At 30.8% G+C, this 17,212-nt stretch overlaps 1 protein-coding gene across 1 annotated transcript; it reads right to left on the reverse strand.

The window, feature by feature from the left end:
- Positions 1-317: 317 nt before the first annotated feature.
- Positions 318-3,200, reverse strand: LOC133320669 (uncharacterized). Its single transcript, XM_061529304.1, has 2 exons — positions 2,997-3,200; positions 318-2,892 (listed from the first exon to the last, which is right to left on the reverse strand). The coding sequence occupies exon 2, from the start codon at positions 2,827-2,829 to the stop codon at positions 1,762-1,764; it is 1,068 nt and encodes a 355-aa protein (XP_061385288.1). The 5' UTR covers positions 2,830-2,892; positions 2,997-3,200; the 3' UTR covers positions 318-1,761.
- Positions 3,201-17,212: the final 14,012 nt, after the last annotated feature.

Here is a 17,212-nt window from a genome sequence, read left to right on the forward strand (position 1 = left end):
GACGCACGGGAACCGGCTGATTGTTAACTGACCCGGTTGACTCGAATTTGTCCACCAATCGACGGATAGTCGACTCGGCAGGACGATCATCGCGACCGTAAAACGGGCGAAGTGCGCGGAACGTTGCTCGAACTGAAGACCCATTTTCATAAAACAATTTTATGATTTGCACGTGCTGCTCGACACTGTAACCTGCCATGGTGGTTTGGGAGGACGGAATGAATATAACACACTGCATTTGACAGCTGTCACTCAAACAACATGGCCGCAATCAGCTGTCAAAGTTCAAGCGTCCCTATTGGAAAACCCCATAGAAACTGACGAATATTTTTTTTATTTTTTGGAGTTGGAAAATCTTTTATTGCTATTAAATTATCTTTAAGCGGCGTAATTGTATTATTTTTTATTATGTGGCCTAAATATTTAACAGAATCCTGTGCAAAATTGCATTTAGAGAATTTTAATCTAAAGCCCTCTTTTGAGATTGCTTCCAGTAACAGAGATAAATGTTTCATGTGTTCCGTGAATGTCCGAGAAAAAATTAAAATATCATCGATGAAATTTACTGTAAAATCTGATAATTTGTGTTTCCTAATTATGCTACTTAATATTCTTTGAAAAATTGCAGGGGAAGTTTTTAAACCAAATGGTAAACAGGTCCATTGAAAATGATTTTCTTGAGTAACAAATGCAGTTTTTTCCCTATCTTCTACTTTTAATGGAATTGACCAAAATGCAGAATTTATGTCTAATATTGAAAAAAATTTACAATTCCTCGTTTTTATCATTAAATCCTCTATAAGTGGGAATGGTTGCGATTGAGGAACTACTATTTTATTCAAATCACGAAAATCTATGCATAGTCTAGATTTTCTCCCCTCTTCTTTTTTATAGGCTAGTGTTACAGGGGCTGCAAAGGGACTATATGATTCTTCAATTAGTTTATTTTTTAATAATTGTGAAACTTGTAGTTCTATTTCTTTTTTATCCTCAAAATTACATCTGTATGGTCTTTTGCTACAATATGTATCTACAAGTAAATCTATATGTGCCTCATAGCCCTTCACTTTACCTACATCATATTTATCTTTCGCAAATAACGATTTATACTTGTTAATTAATTCATCTATTTCTGATTGTTGTTGAATTTCTAAATGATCTACTGAAATGTTGAAGTTTGTAATTTCTATGTGTTCGTTAAAATTGATCTCACATTTATCATTAATTACTAAATTATCTTCCCCTATGTTTTTCCTATCATTATTTTCATTAATTAAATATTGCATGTTTTGAATTTTATTACCTGTGAAGCCAGGAATGTTTTCATTGCTTATTTTTTCCTCATTGTTTAAGAATTGTTTTATCTCCAAGTTTTCATTTTGAATTAGTTGAAAAGATCTTATGCAATCTAACCCAATTAAAAAATCGTAATCAAAATTTTGTTTGTCTACCACAAAAACATTTATGTATTTCTCTAGCTGAAAAATCTTAATTTTTAATGTTACTATTCCTATAGACTTTTTTACACCATTAATCGTTTTTAAATTTGCCTGATTATTATAGTTATTATGGATATGATAATTTTTTAAGGATAATAATCTGGAATTAATTAAACTTACATTTGATCCTGAATCATAAACTCCCAATGTTTCTAAGGAATCATTTATTAAAATTTTAATTTTGATTAATGGTGGAATTATTAGTTTTTTGGATCTACTTCATTTAAACTTATTTCCAATTCAGAATTATTAACACTTTTAATCAACTCTTTTTTATATTGATTATCATTTTTATTCCTGAACCAACATACAGACTCTGAATGATATCGAATTCCTTTCTTTTCTTTTTCACAGATTTTGCACGGTTTTTCCTTAAAAGATTTTTCTTTAATTTTATTTTCAACATGTGCTTCCCTATTTTCAATTTTTTTTTATTTAGATGTTCTAACCCACGAATACTATTAAATAACTGTTCAGTTTCCTTTATATCACTTCTATCAATTTCATCAGCTATAAAATTAGGTAACCCAGTTACAATTAAATTAATTAAAGTGGTTTTATCTATTAACTTACTTGTCTCTAATAAAAGCCTCTCTTTCTTTAAAGCATATTCTAGTAGCGATCCCTGCCTATACTTAAATAAAAAAGCATATCTTACCGGCGTCCAGCCTTTGTTCATATATGTTTCACAAAAATTCTTTTTCCAAATACACCATTCAGAATTCAATGTACACTTTATAAGCATGGAACTATACCAATCTTGACAAGAATCATCTAAAAATAACCTTAACCCTTGAATTTTGTGAATATCATCACTTATACCCACACGAGCACATTCAGTTTCGAAGATGATCATCCATTGTGTTGCATTTGACGTTTTTTGTGTAAATTTATCGATTACAAACATTTCAGATAATTTCTTTAAATTGAACAGTTTAGGCTCCTTCTCCGATTCAGCAAAATTAGCCAACATTCTTGAAAGAGCTTCTGTTGTCGTCTCCGTAGAAGTCTGCTTTTGTGAAATATATGTAACTTCTTCCAGTAAATAACCTTTAAATTGCATATTTCCATCTTCATCCATGTAGGCATCATGTAACTCCGGTGTAACAGAAATCCATACTTGTCGTTTTTCATGTCTTCTTTGCAGTGTAGTTCTTACTTTTTGAAAAATTTTCGTCTGTGTTAACACATCGTGTAGTTTCACTGATTGTAATTGCTCCGGAATCAAAAAGGTATTTCTATCTGCATCCATAATTGAGGTTATGCACATTATGTTTGTTTTTGGATCTTCACCCGGTTTTATAACAACCTCGAATTTTAACTTTTCCATTGTTTACAACAGCTATAATTAATGTTGTTTTGTAATAAGTGAAACAATTGCCAAGTTGTTGCTCTGTAAAGAGTAATTTATTTTACAGAAAACGTGTCACAAATCATCTACCATACACTTTTTAATAAACTTAACATATTTTAAAGAAATACAATGTAAATACTAACCTGTAAAGAGAAACAACATTAAATGCTATTGCTTCAAACAATCTTATTTATTTATAGTTTCTTATTAGTTAACTTATTAGTAAGTAATTAATTAAGTGCAATCTCCATATTAGACAATCCAGCAAAAAACCTGCCTTTGCCGTCACCACAGATAATATATGGAGAATGCGCGGTAAATTTAAATGACGAACCAAAGAGTTTCATTTACATATTTTAAATTGATTTTTAGAGCCGCTGATACTGTTATAGTATTATTAAAGTCAATATATGCAGTCAATTTAAAACCGTTAGCAATAATAATTTTACGAAATTTTGGCGATCCACATCAATCGGGCTAACAATTTAGATTTCTTTTCATCGAATTTATTGTTAGGTTTGACATAAGAACTATTTGGAGCCGATAGATTTTTAAAATAACAGTCTTTCTCTTCATAACCTACTTTACCACAGTGATCGGACTTTTTAAATCTGCAATATTCCGTTTTATGAACAATTTTATTATAATTATTACATCGGACGTTTTCCCTACATTGGGATGATATACATTGGGACGATGTGAGTCCACATGAAAAACATTTAGGCCCTGAATCTTTATCAAAAGTTAAATTATTTGTTAATTTTAAGGGTTCAACTATAGTATCCGTTAAATAATTAAGTATCTTAAGAACCGGTGGCTTTAGAACCTGTGCCTCGGGTTCCAGCTTTCAAATTACGTGGCAGATTATATGCTCACTTAACTCACATGACTCTCCAAGAGCTGGCTTTTTGAAAAATAAAAGTATCACCTGTGCATCCTGACGTTTGCTAGTTGCAACCATGTCGTGTAGTTTCGCAGCGAATCTGCGCTTAGCAGGAAAAGTCTTTTCCACTCGCTCCAGGTCACATCGATGTTTTATTAGTGTTCAAACCGTAGCAGAGAGTTTCCTTCCAAGTTGCTTGTCACGTTGTATATTAAAGCTCTTTTTTTATCATCATATTTAAGCTTCTTACTTGAGCTTCAGCATCTCCTTGTTATTTGTATAGGGTCCAGGTTGTAATTGCGTTGCCATCTCACACTGGCTAGTAACTTCAATCATTTTCTCCAGGTGGTCTAAACGTTCAGGTATCTGTAGATCGGAGAGGTTTTCTTGATTCTTTTTTCTTCAGGCTTCTTTGGTACATGTGGCAGCGGTTCATCTTCATTATTTCCAGTTGACAGGATATCTCGCGAACGATCCGTATAGGCACGGCACAGAGAACGAGCACTTCTGACTTGTTAAAAATAAATAAGGCAGTACTTCCACTTAGATGTCTATTGCTCCACAACTCGTACCAGAAATCCCCCAGTCTAGCACTCACATCCTATTTATAATATTCAAAGGTAATATTTTAAGGTGAGGGTAAGTTACAATATCATACAGAGGGCGCTAGTTTCCCTCATAAGAGTTTCCATAAAATTATAAAACATTGAACATTACGTAAAACATGCAGAAGCTCTCATTATAAATTATAAAACCAATTGTCAAGTATTTGGACATTTAAATTACCGTACAGAAACATTATTAACATTAATTTACACTATTATAACAAATATACAGATGGCGCTAGTTTAACCATCATAAGAGTTTCCAATAAATATTAGAATATAAATATCGTTAAGCTTAGAATCATCAAGAATATCACAATTTAAATTATTTTAAATATTTATTACTAAAAATATATATTGACTTATTGAAGTGGTGATTGGATTTAAAACTATTTTGTTACTATAGATAAAATTCGATATTGTCTGAAAAATGAATTGTAAAATTTACCTGTTTGTACGATAGTGAACCGCCAAGTCGAGCAAAAATAAAAAAGCGGCATGGCCGTATTACACTTTTCTCAAATTATTTCGGGACATTTTCGACCTATAAGTACATTTCGCATTAAACTTGACGCCTATATTTCTGGTAAGCAAGAAAAAAGTAGCTCAAGCATTACAACTAGACAAAGTTCTTAGTTTTGTTAAATTTTTTCATTCACTGACTGACCCATCATCCAAACTGTAAGGCGCTTCTAGTTTATATAGAAGCTTCAAAATTTTGAATACAAGTTGTGTTTAGTGAATAACTCAGGGAAAAACTAAAATATTTTGAATTTTCTGTCCACTTTGCCCTCGTTATGAATTTAACTTTGAAGTAAGAATAAATAATAGTGCGATGTCAATATTCGTAATTATCAAAGAGCCAGCTAGCAAGCCAGTCATACCAAACTTACACATACATAAAAGACAACCATCACACAAACAAGTAGACTATATTAAATATAGATAGATAGTTTCACTTCCACCCCCTTGTGAAACATCACCTACGCGGTTGTATGTTCTCCTAGTAGGATGTTATGAGTTGGTGTTATGCAACCAATACAGCTTAGCTAGAGGAATTTTTCCCACATTTCTTCTCATACGTTAAACTGAGTTTATTAAAGTTATCATCATACAGTTATAATTAAGTTACACGCAAATTGAAAGCATTGAATAAAATTATTAATAAATCTAGCATTTATTAATAATTTTAATAAAAAAATATATGGAACTTAAAATTATACAAACCAACTAGAGCTTGAGATTAATGGGGAGAAAGATCACCTTAGTGATAATAAATAATAATAGTTAATAGTTTTATAATAATAATTAAAATTTTTATATACCCTGACTTTATAACCTTGTATTACAGATGAACATTAATTGAGGAATCATGTTTTGTATGCAATACTGAACGATGATCGTCCACTGCTCTACGAACTTGAAAATAATACAAATTATTTTATGAATTCAATTCACTTCCATAAAACGAGATTTCAGGAACACGCAAAAGAAACTTATATATGATAGGAACAAAAATATATTCATAATAATAACAGGAAAAAATTAATAAATAAATAAGCTCTAATAAATGTAAATTGGGCTATGACACACGAACACAGACAAACAAATAAATATCAATAAATATCAATATATATTCAATATATGAAATATTTAAAACACACGTCTGTCCCAATATGTTCATATAGCATAAATTTCACTCTCAATTCATAGTGATACATCACCTTCATAGATTTATGTTTCCCTGGTAGGATGTTATGAGTTCCGTTGGAGCTACGAGACCAGTACAAAAAATTTAACTTTCGAAGCTGGCATTTCTTTTTCTATAAATGATAATGGCACTTAGTTTCGTCCCTCCACTTCGAATCAATTTTGACTAAAATTAACTGAAAAAAAACATATGTCGGTGTAATTCTTATTATTTGAAAAACTAATAATTGAGGGTAGTTGAAATTATCAGGTGTCAGCCGCATAACCACCTGCGTAGCCACTTGTGTAAGTGTAGTCACAACAATGTTGGTCTACAATCAAGAATAAAGTCATTGATGACGTCAGTTATGCTGGCGTCACACTGTTTAAAAACCACGGCCTGGACCCTACTCCGACATACGTGTATTTGAAAAACATTGATTAATTATAATCTAAATCAATTTATATTATATTAATTAATTAAATATTTTATTATTTATTTTCTGATTAGAAAACATGTATATGAATGATTTCATTTTCATCTCGTCTATCAATTGATCATGGTTGCAAAGGAACCAACCAGAACTTCGAAAATTGGTCAAGTTTGTTTCATAGTGCGGGAACCAGGACTTCATAAGTCTGAAGGAGTAGTACAATATTTTTCAAGATTGCTGTGAAAAGTAAAACTTTATTGACTGTAGTAACAGTTACGTATAAATACATAGTAGGGGCTCACGTTTTTGATAGCGTTGCATACTAGGAGAACAGACTTAAGTATTCTGATTTGTATACAATACTGATACGACTACCCACTGCTCTTAGTTTTCAAGATATGTATGTAAGGCAGACTTTTAAGATTGACAAAATACATTGTTACAAAATGTATGTCTAAGAAAATCTCAGAAGAAAAAAAACTGTTTTTTACATTAGTTTTCAGTAAGCCTGATACAATTGCCCTTTATGCTCTCTGATTTTAGATATCTTAGTTTGATTAATTTTGAAAACGGGAATTCCTTTCTTCATGATAGCCGACACTAAAATATAGTTTCGCCTTAGTTCGTGCATGCATGTTTGTCACAACGTCTGCACTATTAACCCTTTGAAATGCATATTTGTATGTTTATCGTAGAACCAATTCTCTGGGTTTTCGTAGCATACCCGTAGCAAATTGTGTAATAGTATTCTGTAACTTTATGAACACCTGGTACTTCATAATACGCAATAAACGTGACTTGAAACTACGGTTCACAATTTGTTTTTAAATTTAAACTTATTATTTAAAGGAACGTGCATTATCCAGTAAAAAGTAAATAAAAGTAAAGATAGATAGGTAGTTTTATAAAGTAAAGGCAGAGATAAAAAACCATCTCTTACTTACTCATTAAATATTTCATACTTCATGTATGATTAAAAAATAAAAAATAAAAAATTAAATAATTAAAAACAAAATAAAAAAATAAAAAATTAAATCCATACTATATACTATATATATACTATTATACTATATACTATTTTACTATATACTAATATTTTATCATTATTATTATTGCTGTTATTATTATTATTATTATTATTATATTATAAATGCGATGGTAACTCTGTCTGTCTGTCTGTTACGCTTTCACGCCTAAACCAGTGAACCGATTTTGATGAAATTTGGTATTTATCGCAAAAAATGGGGGAATGGGTAAAAAGAGGGGATGACTGTTCGTATGGAAAATCGTCATTTTTGAAGATATAACAGTGAAACTTTGTATTTAGACACTTTATTAGGAATGAAAGAACATAGGCTACTTTTTATAGCGAAAATTGGGGTAAAAACAGGTGATGAATGTTCGTATGGAAAATTGTCATTTTTAGAAATATAACAGTGAAACTATGTATTTAGACACCGCTTGTGTCGCTCTTAGTCTGACCCCTCACCCCAGACCCGTCCGGTATGGTAGTACCTGCCGGTAAAGCCCTGGGGATCACTGGAGCACTCAAGCCCCCCACCACGACAAGTTGACAGCCCCCGGGGATCGTCGAATTAACCTACCCTAATCTACAATCATGTAATAAAGTGATGAAATACACATGTATTTCATCACTTAATATTTTTCAACCCGACCCCAAAAAAAAAAAGATAAAATTAATAAAACTCATCTGTCCCATATCGGTTTTTTTTCAATCTATAGTGTAAAATCACCCGCAAAGATCTATGTTCTCCTGGTAAGGTGATATGAGTAGCGTTGGAGCTACGAGAAATAAAAAAATCTTTTTAACTTGCAAAGCTGGGAAATAACGATATTATTTTTAGACAAATGCCTTTAGTTTGTGAAGTCTATTTCGAGTCTCCACTTTCTTAACTACTAGATTTGGGAATAACTCCTTTTTGCTGATTCGCCTGAAACTAACCGAAAAAATCTATCGCTTTGATGAACATTAATTAATAAATAAATTATTATTATTTTTCTGATTTATTTATTTAGAATAACAATAAAATACATTTTTTTAATTCTGTTTTTCTGCATCTTATACATATAATTAATCATTATTGTTTTGGATTAATTTTCTCGTTCTTTTTAAAACAAAACAAAACATAGTTCAAGTCAGGTTTATTTCATAATATAATGTACCAGGTATTCATAAAGCTCCAGAGTACTGTGCTACGATTTGATACGAGATTTTTATGTAAAATAAAAAAAAAGTATATTGATCTCACTACAGATTAATGTATCATAGTATGGGAGTCACGTTCTTGATAGCGTTGCATACTAGAAGATCAAATTTAAGTATTCTGGTTTAATTATTAGGACGGCCCACTGTGGCTAATGTTCAATATAAATAAAGGAGGCTTTTAAGGTATACATAATATGTGGTTACAAAATGTATTCCTAAGAAGATTAAAAAACTTTTTTTTTTACATTTTCTTTCAATAATCGGAACAAGAAAAATGATTTAACTTATAGTCTTCTACACGGAATTATAATTGTAAGATATTGAAAATCTTCATAAAAGAAAATGATGTGTTTAAAGTTAAACATTTTTCTTCTTTTAATTTAAGGTTTTAGGAATTTTAATAGCGTACAAATAGTTTTAAAGAAACAAACTATAATTTAATGACATTAGCATTTGAAAGTGCTGAGAAATCCTAATGAACAAGAGGAAACAAACAAGTAAATAAAAGTTCAATACAATGGAAGTAAGTAAGGAAGGAGTAATATATACATATAATATATAAAAAAATATATATAAATAATTCCATGTAAAGTTTCCTACAGAAACCTGGCTTATGGCCATGATTTCAAAATACTCATCTCAACAAGTCATCTCTAACAGTCCAGTCACAACTAACTAATTCTCAGTTAAGAATATTTGACTGTATAGAAAAACAGGTATTTATAAAAATCAAGTATTGTTTCTCACACTTTCGTAGCAAACAAATAAATAATATACATTTATAAAAAATTTGATAATGTAAAATAATTTAAAATGTCCTTCCGACGTAAACTGACTAAAAATAGACGTGTGGCACTCGGAGACTGCCGCGGTAAAGCTATTGCATAGCATTTTATCAACTTATGCAATTATAATTATATTTTTATTTTATATATGCAGTATTTTTTTTTCTTTGTTCTTTTTTTCTTTGGAGATGCCGTAACTTGTGCTATCTATTTCAATAAAATCGTAATAAAATAATATAATGATACGTGTCAGTGACGAGTGCTCATTGCTCGGATGTGTATTCTTTAGTGTGATGCCACTACTGTATTTATATCACAAGCTTCTCGTCAGCAAGTCTAATAACACGTGATGTCACGTAATTATTTTTTTATAATTTTAACACCATATATATACTTATACATACACGATAAGGTCTAACTAGTTGCGGGCTTGAACTTACTCGTGGACGAAGACAAACAGCACCTAGCGTTGTGTGTGAAAGAGATAGAATCAGTCGTGAGCAGTAAGCAGCTAGTTAGCCCTCATAGTGTAGTCGCACGCACACATACACCGTGCCGAAGTTTGCCAAACTGAAACGACGTTCGATGATAGGAGTTAGTTACTGAATGTTAAGTTACAATATATTTATTGCCTATTAATGTTTTTTAAGTCTGTGGATTTTTTCGATATTTAGAATATTTTCTACATAATTTGATAATTTTTTTAGAAAATATTCTTAAAAAAAATATCAAATTGTGTATTAGTTATCGTTTTTTGATTAATTACAAAAACATTTTGGCTACGTCGAAAACTTCCTATATTAAATGAATCTTGATGGAAATAACATTGTGTTTTACCTAGTGTATTATATACTCCATTGAAGAGCATTTTATTTAACATATCTTTGGTTTAATTTTTTTTAAATTTATATCATGTAGAGAGACATTTGAAAAATTTTCTAAATTTAAATATGGAAATTTAATGTTTAAATAAAATGAATCTAGTAAATTGTTGTTTGTGTTACGAAAAGGTATAATAATGTTGTTAATCTACTTCACATATTATATCATATTATTATCGTATGCTTTTGAAAAACTTTTATTAAAAAAAAAAAAAAAAAAACCATACATTGACGATAAAAAATGTATATTATGGATATGGACATGGAGCTTATGAGCTTGTTGCATGTTAAGGTCCGTCAATAATTTTCTCACAACTGGAAGCGTATCCCTAAGATGAACTAGAGACTTTCGAATCCCTAGTTTATCACTAGAAAGGAAACGGGACATAACAGAGTTAAATATAAATGAGAATATGACTGAAATCATACCGATATAGGTTAACCCGAAAGAAATCATGAAAAGAGATACATAGATTTATGGACGACAGATGTGTCAGTCGAGATAGAACCTCTGAAGTAATTCTTATTAGTTATGAATGATTTTTTGTTAAATCGCATTTAAGTTAGTTGTAATTTGATAATAATTAATAATTATCTATAATTTTTTTAAGACAAATATAATTCATATCAATACACACGATGTAACTCACAAGCACTACATATTTTAGTAATCAAGATTGCTTAATGCGCTCGGGAATTGCGAGTTGGCTGAGTTGCGAGACTTGGTTTGCTGATAAAAAATTTGGTTTTTCATGGCATTGCGTTTTCATGCGAATGCCAAGTCAATCAATTTATTTAAACATAAAATATTTTTAATTTTAATGTGGTCACTATGAGATATGGTTAGATAGTTAATAACGTTATAACTAAAGACAGAAGGCCCCTTAAGAGGGGACCGAAAAGATCAACCGACTTGGTATTACGTACATCATCCAAAATTTTACAATGAAAGAACAGTGTTGCGGGACTTGTTTTTTTTTAAACTTTTGTTATCGATGGCATCTCATTTATTGTTATGGAAAACCTCCTTTTTCTCTTTTTTTCCAGTATGATCTATTTCTCTAACACTCGTGCTATCAACGAATTTTCTGAGAGCCCACTCTCTGACTTATGATACGAGCTACACGTGTATATTTATAGATTACCTTGAAAAGTGGACAGAAAATTCAAAATATTTTAGTTTTTTCCTGAGTTATTCACTAAACACAAATTGTCTTCAAAATTTTGAAGCTTCTTTATAAACTAGAAGCGCCTTACAGTTTTGATGATCCATCGTCCACATGAAACACATCGTCCCAATGTATATCATCCCAATGTAGGGAAAACGTCCGATGTAATAATTATAATAAAATTGTTCATAAAACGGAATATTGCAGATTTAAAAAGTCCAATCACTGTGGTAAAGTAGGTTATGAAGAGAAAGACTGTTATTTTGAAAATCTATCGGCTCCAAATAGTTCTTATGTCAAACCTAACAATAAATTCGATGAAAAGAAATCCAAATTGTTAGCCCGATTGATGTGGATCGCCAAAATTTCGTAAAATTATTATTGCTAACGGTTTTAAATTGACTGCATATATTGACTTTAATAATACTATAACAGTATCAGCGGCTCTAAAAATCAATTTAAAATATAATATATGTTAAACAAGCATAAAAGGTTATGGGCGTCAAATTATAACACCAGAAGGTGAAGCTCTATAGTAGCTTTTGAATTTTGAATTTGAACATAGATGGCGTCGGGGCTAGCACATCGGTTTTGATAGTCTTGTGATAACAAAATGAATAAATGACCTACAAGACACCGACATGATAATAGGGCGGGCCTTTAGTGAATTACCGGGAATATGTGTTACGAAAGCGACGGATACTTTAACATTTTCCTACAATAATAGCACTGTTAATATGGAACTACCATTTTCAAATCATAATGACGTCCATCTATCAAAAATAGAATTAAGGGTACCTCATGACCTGAAAATTGTTAATGGATTAATCAAAATTTTAGTTTATACGGACCAATTTGTCGACAATATGTCGATGGTGTTCTGTGAAACTTGAACGGTCTGAACATAGGTGCCTTGGTAAAGAAATTGATATTCCAGAACAAATAACTGAAATAAATGGTAACCCGGGGTATATCGACGTAAACGACTTAATATATTAACCGATAACATTATTTGCTACACTTTGCATTGCTCGAGGTTCTGAATATAAATCGGGTAATATTAAAATCGATACAGATGTGTCAAGATCGGACCTAGACAATCTTCAAAATCTTAAATAAATTTGATCATTGTTTTGATGATCATGCAGGGGTAGGAGATTTGATATAGAAATAAAAATTGAACTAACCACTTAAGTTCCCTTTTATCATCACCCGTATCGTATGTCAATAAAAGAGTGATGAATTTTATGCTGAATAAGTATAGATTTGAATTCACTTCCTTATTACAACTAGACAAAGTTCTTAGTTTTGTTAATTTTTTTCACTGACCGTTGTCAGTATAACATAAGGTCATTATCCAATGTTCTCTTTGTTTCCGTAGCATTCTTGTAGCAGATCGTTGCATATTGCTTGAATTCATACTACTTCATATTATACAATACACGAGATCTCTAGAGTTTCGCACTATTTTTTAAATATTTATTCTGCCTGGAGACTCGGAATTCGCTTTAAATTTATTATCGGAACATAAAACAACAAAAGAATATTACATTTTATTTTTTTATTTTATTTTTTTATAAGGGGTCTGACAATGTCTTGTTAATGATACATATTTATTGCAACTTATTATATATTTCTGTTCATGCCTATGTCTATGTGTGGGTATATATCAAATGAAATAAATCAAATTATAATGGTAAGACCAATGTAAGGACTGACAGTTAAAAGTACTATATGAGAATGTATGTATATATGGTTTGTAACCCAATATTTATGTAGAATGCCTATTTCAAAAATTTATTTATCAAACGAATTGATTGTTTTTTAAGATTTCATTATATTTTTATGTTACAATGAAATATATTTTTTTATCAAAAAAGGGGAAATATACTCTTCCTAGCAATTTTGTAACAATCTCGTCATGGATTGTACTTAACTCTTAAGAATTCCTGGTCTTTTTTTAAATTCTAGTGTACAAGACCTTTTAAACCTTTTATTGCATAGCTTCTATCGCGGGCCTTGAGCGCGGAGACCGAATTCAGAAATTCCGTAGCGAAAATTTCTAACTCCTATCATCGAACGTCGTTTCAGTTTGGCAAACTTCGGCACGGTGTATGTGTGCGTGCGACTACACTATGAGGGCTAACTAGCTGCTAACTGCTCACGACTGATTCTATCTCTTTCACACACAACGCTAGGTGCTGTTTGTCTTCGTCCACGAGTAAGTTCAAGCCCGCAACTAGTTACACCTTATTGTGTATGTATATATATATATATGGTGTTAAAACTATAAAAAATAATTACGTGACATCACGTGTTATTAGACTTGCTGACGAGAAGCTTGTGATATAAATACAGTAGTGGCATTACACTAAAGAATACACATCCGAGCAATGAGCACTCGTCACTGACACGTATCATTATATTATTTTATTACGATTTTATTGAAATAGATAGCACAAGTTACGGCATCTCCAAAGAAAAAAAGAACAAAGAAAAAAAATACTGCATACATAAAATAAAAATATAATTATAATTGCATAAGTTGATAAAATGCTATGCAATAGCTTTACCGCGGCAGTCTCCGAGTGCCACACGTCTATTTTTAGTCGGTTTACGTCGGAAGGACATTTTAAATTATTTTACATTATCAAATTTTTTATAAATGTATATTATTTATTTGTTTGCTACGAAAGTGTGAGAAACAATACTTGATTTTTATAAATACCTGTTTTTCTATACAGTCAAATATTCTTAACTGAGAATTAGTTAGTTGTGACTGGACTGTTAGAGATGACTTGTTGAGATGAGTATTTTGAAATCATGGCCATAAGCCAGGTTTCTGTAGGAAACTTTACATGGAATTATTTATATATATTTTTTTATATATTATATGTATATATTACTCCTTCCTTACTTACTTCCATTGTATTGAACTTTTATTTACTTGTTTGTTTCCTCTTGTTCATTAGGATTTCTCAGCACTTTCAAATGCTAATGTCATTAAATTATAGTTTGTTTCTTTAAAACTATTTGTACGCTATTAAAATTCCTAAAACCTTAAATTAAAAGAAGAAAAATGTTTAACTTTAAACACATCATTTTCTTTTATGAAGATTTTCAATATCTTACAATTATAATTCCGTGTAGAAGACTATAAGTTAAATCATTTTTCTTGTTCCGATTATTGAAAGAAAATGTAAAAAAAAAAGTTTTTTAATCTTCTTAGGAATACATTTTGTAACCACATATTATGTATACCTTAAAAGCCTCCTTTATTTATATTGAACATTAGCCACAGTGGGCCGTCCTAATAATTAAACCAGAATACTTAAATTTGATCTTCTAGTATGCAACGCTATCAAGAACGTGACTCCCATACTATGATACATTAATCTGTAGTGAGATCAATATACTTTTTTTTTATTTTACATAAAAATCTCGTATCAAATCGTAGCACAGTACTCTGGAGCTTTATGAATACCTGGTACATTATATTATGAAATAAACCTGACTTGAACTATGTTTTGTTTTGTTTTAAAAAGAACGAGAAAATTAATCCAAAACAATAATGATTAATTATATGTATAAGATGCAGAAAAACAGAATTAAAAAAATGTATTTTATTGTTATTCTAAATAAATAAATCAGAAAAATAATAATAATTTATTTATTAATTAATGTTCATCAAAGCGATAGATTTTTTCGGTTAGTTTCAGGCGAATCAGCAAAAAGGAGTTATTCCCAAATCTAGTAGTTAAGAAAGTGGAGACTCGAAATAGACTTCACAAACTAAAGGCATTTGTCTAAAAATAATATCGTTATTTCCCAGCTTTGCAAGTTAAAAAGATTTTTTTTATTTCTCGTAGCTCCAACGCTACTCATATCACCTTACCAGGAGAACATAGATCTTTGCGGGTGATTTTACACTATAGATTGAAAAAAAACCGATATGGGACAGATGAGTTTTATTAAATTTATATCTTTTTTTTTTTGGGGTCGGGTTGAAAAATATTAAGTGATGAAATACATGTGTATTTCATCACTTTATTACATGATTGTAGATTAGGGTAGGTTAATTCGACGATCCCCCGGGGGCTGTCAACTTGTCGTGGTGGGGGGCTTGAGTGCTCCAGTGATCCCCAGGGCTTTACCGGCAGGTACTACCATACCGGACGGGTCTGGGGTGAGGGGTCAGACTAAGAGCGACACAAGCGGTGTCTAAATACATAGTTTCACTGTTATATTTCTAAAAATGACAATTTTCCATACGAACATTCATCACCTGTTTTTACCCCAATTTTCGCTATAAAAAGTAGCCTATGTTCTTTCATTCCTAATAAAGTGTCTAAATACAAAGTTTCACTGTTATATCTTCAAAAATGACGATTTTCCATACGAACAGTCATCCCCTCTTTTTACCCATTCCCCCATTTTTTGCGATAAATACCAAATTTCATCAAAATCGGTTCACTGGTTTAGGCGTGAAAGCGTAACAGACAGACAGACAGAGTTACCATCGCATTTATAATATAATAATAATAATAATAATAATAACAGCAATAATAATAATGATAAAATATTAGTATATAGTAAAATAGTATAATAGTATATATATAGTATATAGTATGGATTTAATTTTTTATTTTTTTATTTTGTTTTTAATTATTTAATTTTTTATTTTTTATTTTTTAATCATACATGAAGTATGAAATATTTAATGAGTAAGTAAGAGATGGTTTTTTATCTCTGCCTTTACTTTATAAAACTACCTATCTATCTTTACTTTTATTTACTTTTTACTGGATAATGCACGTTCCTTTAAATAATAAGTTTAAATTTAAAAACAAATTGTGAACCGTAGTTTCAAGTCACGTTTATTGCGTATTATGAAGTACCAGGTGTTCATAAAGTTACAGAATACTATTACACAATTTGCTACGGGTATGCTACGAAAACCCAGAGAATTGGTTCTACGATAAACATACAAATATGCATTTCAAAGGGTTAATAGTGCAGACGTTGTGACAAACATGCATGCACGAACTAAGGCGAAACTATATTTTAGTGTCGGCTATCATGAAGAAAGGAATTCCCGTTTTCAAAATTAATCAAACTAAGATATCTAAAATCAGAGAGCATAAAGGGCAATTGTATCAGGCTTACTGAAAAATAATGTAAAAAACAGTTTTTTTTCTTCTGAGATTTTCTTAGACATACATTTTGTAACAATGTATTTTGTCAATCTTAAAAGTCTGCCTTACATACATATCTTGAAAACTAAGAGCAGTGGGTAGTCGTATCAGTATTGTATACAAATCAGAATACTTAAGTCTGTTCTCCTAGTATGCAACGCTATCAAAAACGTGAGTCCCATATTATGTATTTATACGTAACTGTAGTCAGGTCAATAAAGTTTTACTTTTCACAGCAATCATGAAACATATTGTACAACTCCTTCAGACATATGAAGTCCTGGTTCCCGCACTATGAAACAAACGTGACCAATTTTCGAAGTTCTGATGATTCCTTTGTAGCAAGCAACCATGATCAATTGACAGACGAGATGAAAATGAAATCATATACATATTTTCTAATCAGAAAATACATACGAGTATATGTCGAAGTACGGTCCAGGCCGTGGTTTTTAAAAAGAGTGACGCCAGCATAACTGACGTCATCAATG

The sequence above is a fragment of the Danaus plexippus genome, unplaced genomic scaffold (genome assembly GCF_018135715.1).
Source record: "Danaus plexippus unplaced genomic scaffold, MEX_DaPlex mxdp_47, whole genome shotgun sequence".
NCBI classification, from domain to species: domain Eukaryota; kingdom Metazoa; phylum Arthropoda; class Insecta; order Lepidoptera; family Nymphalidae; genus Danaus; species Danaus plexippus.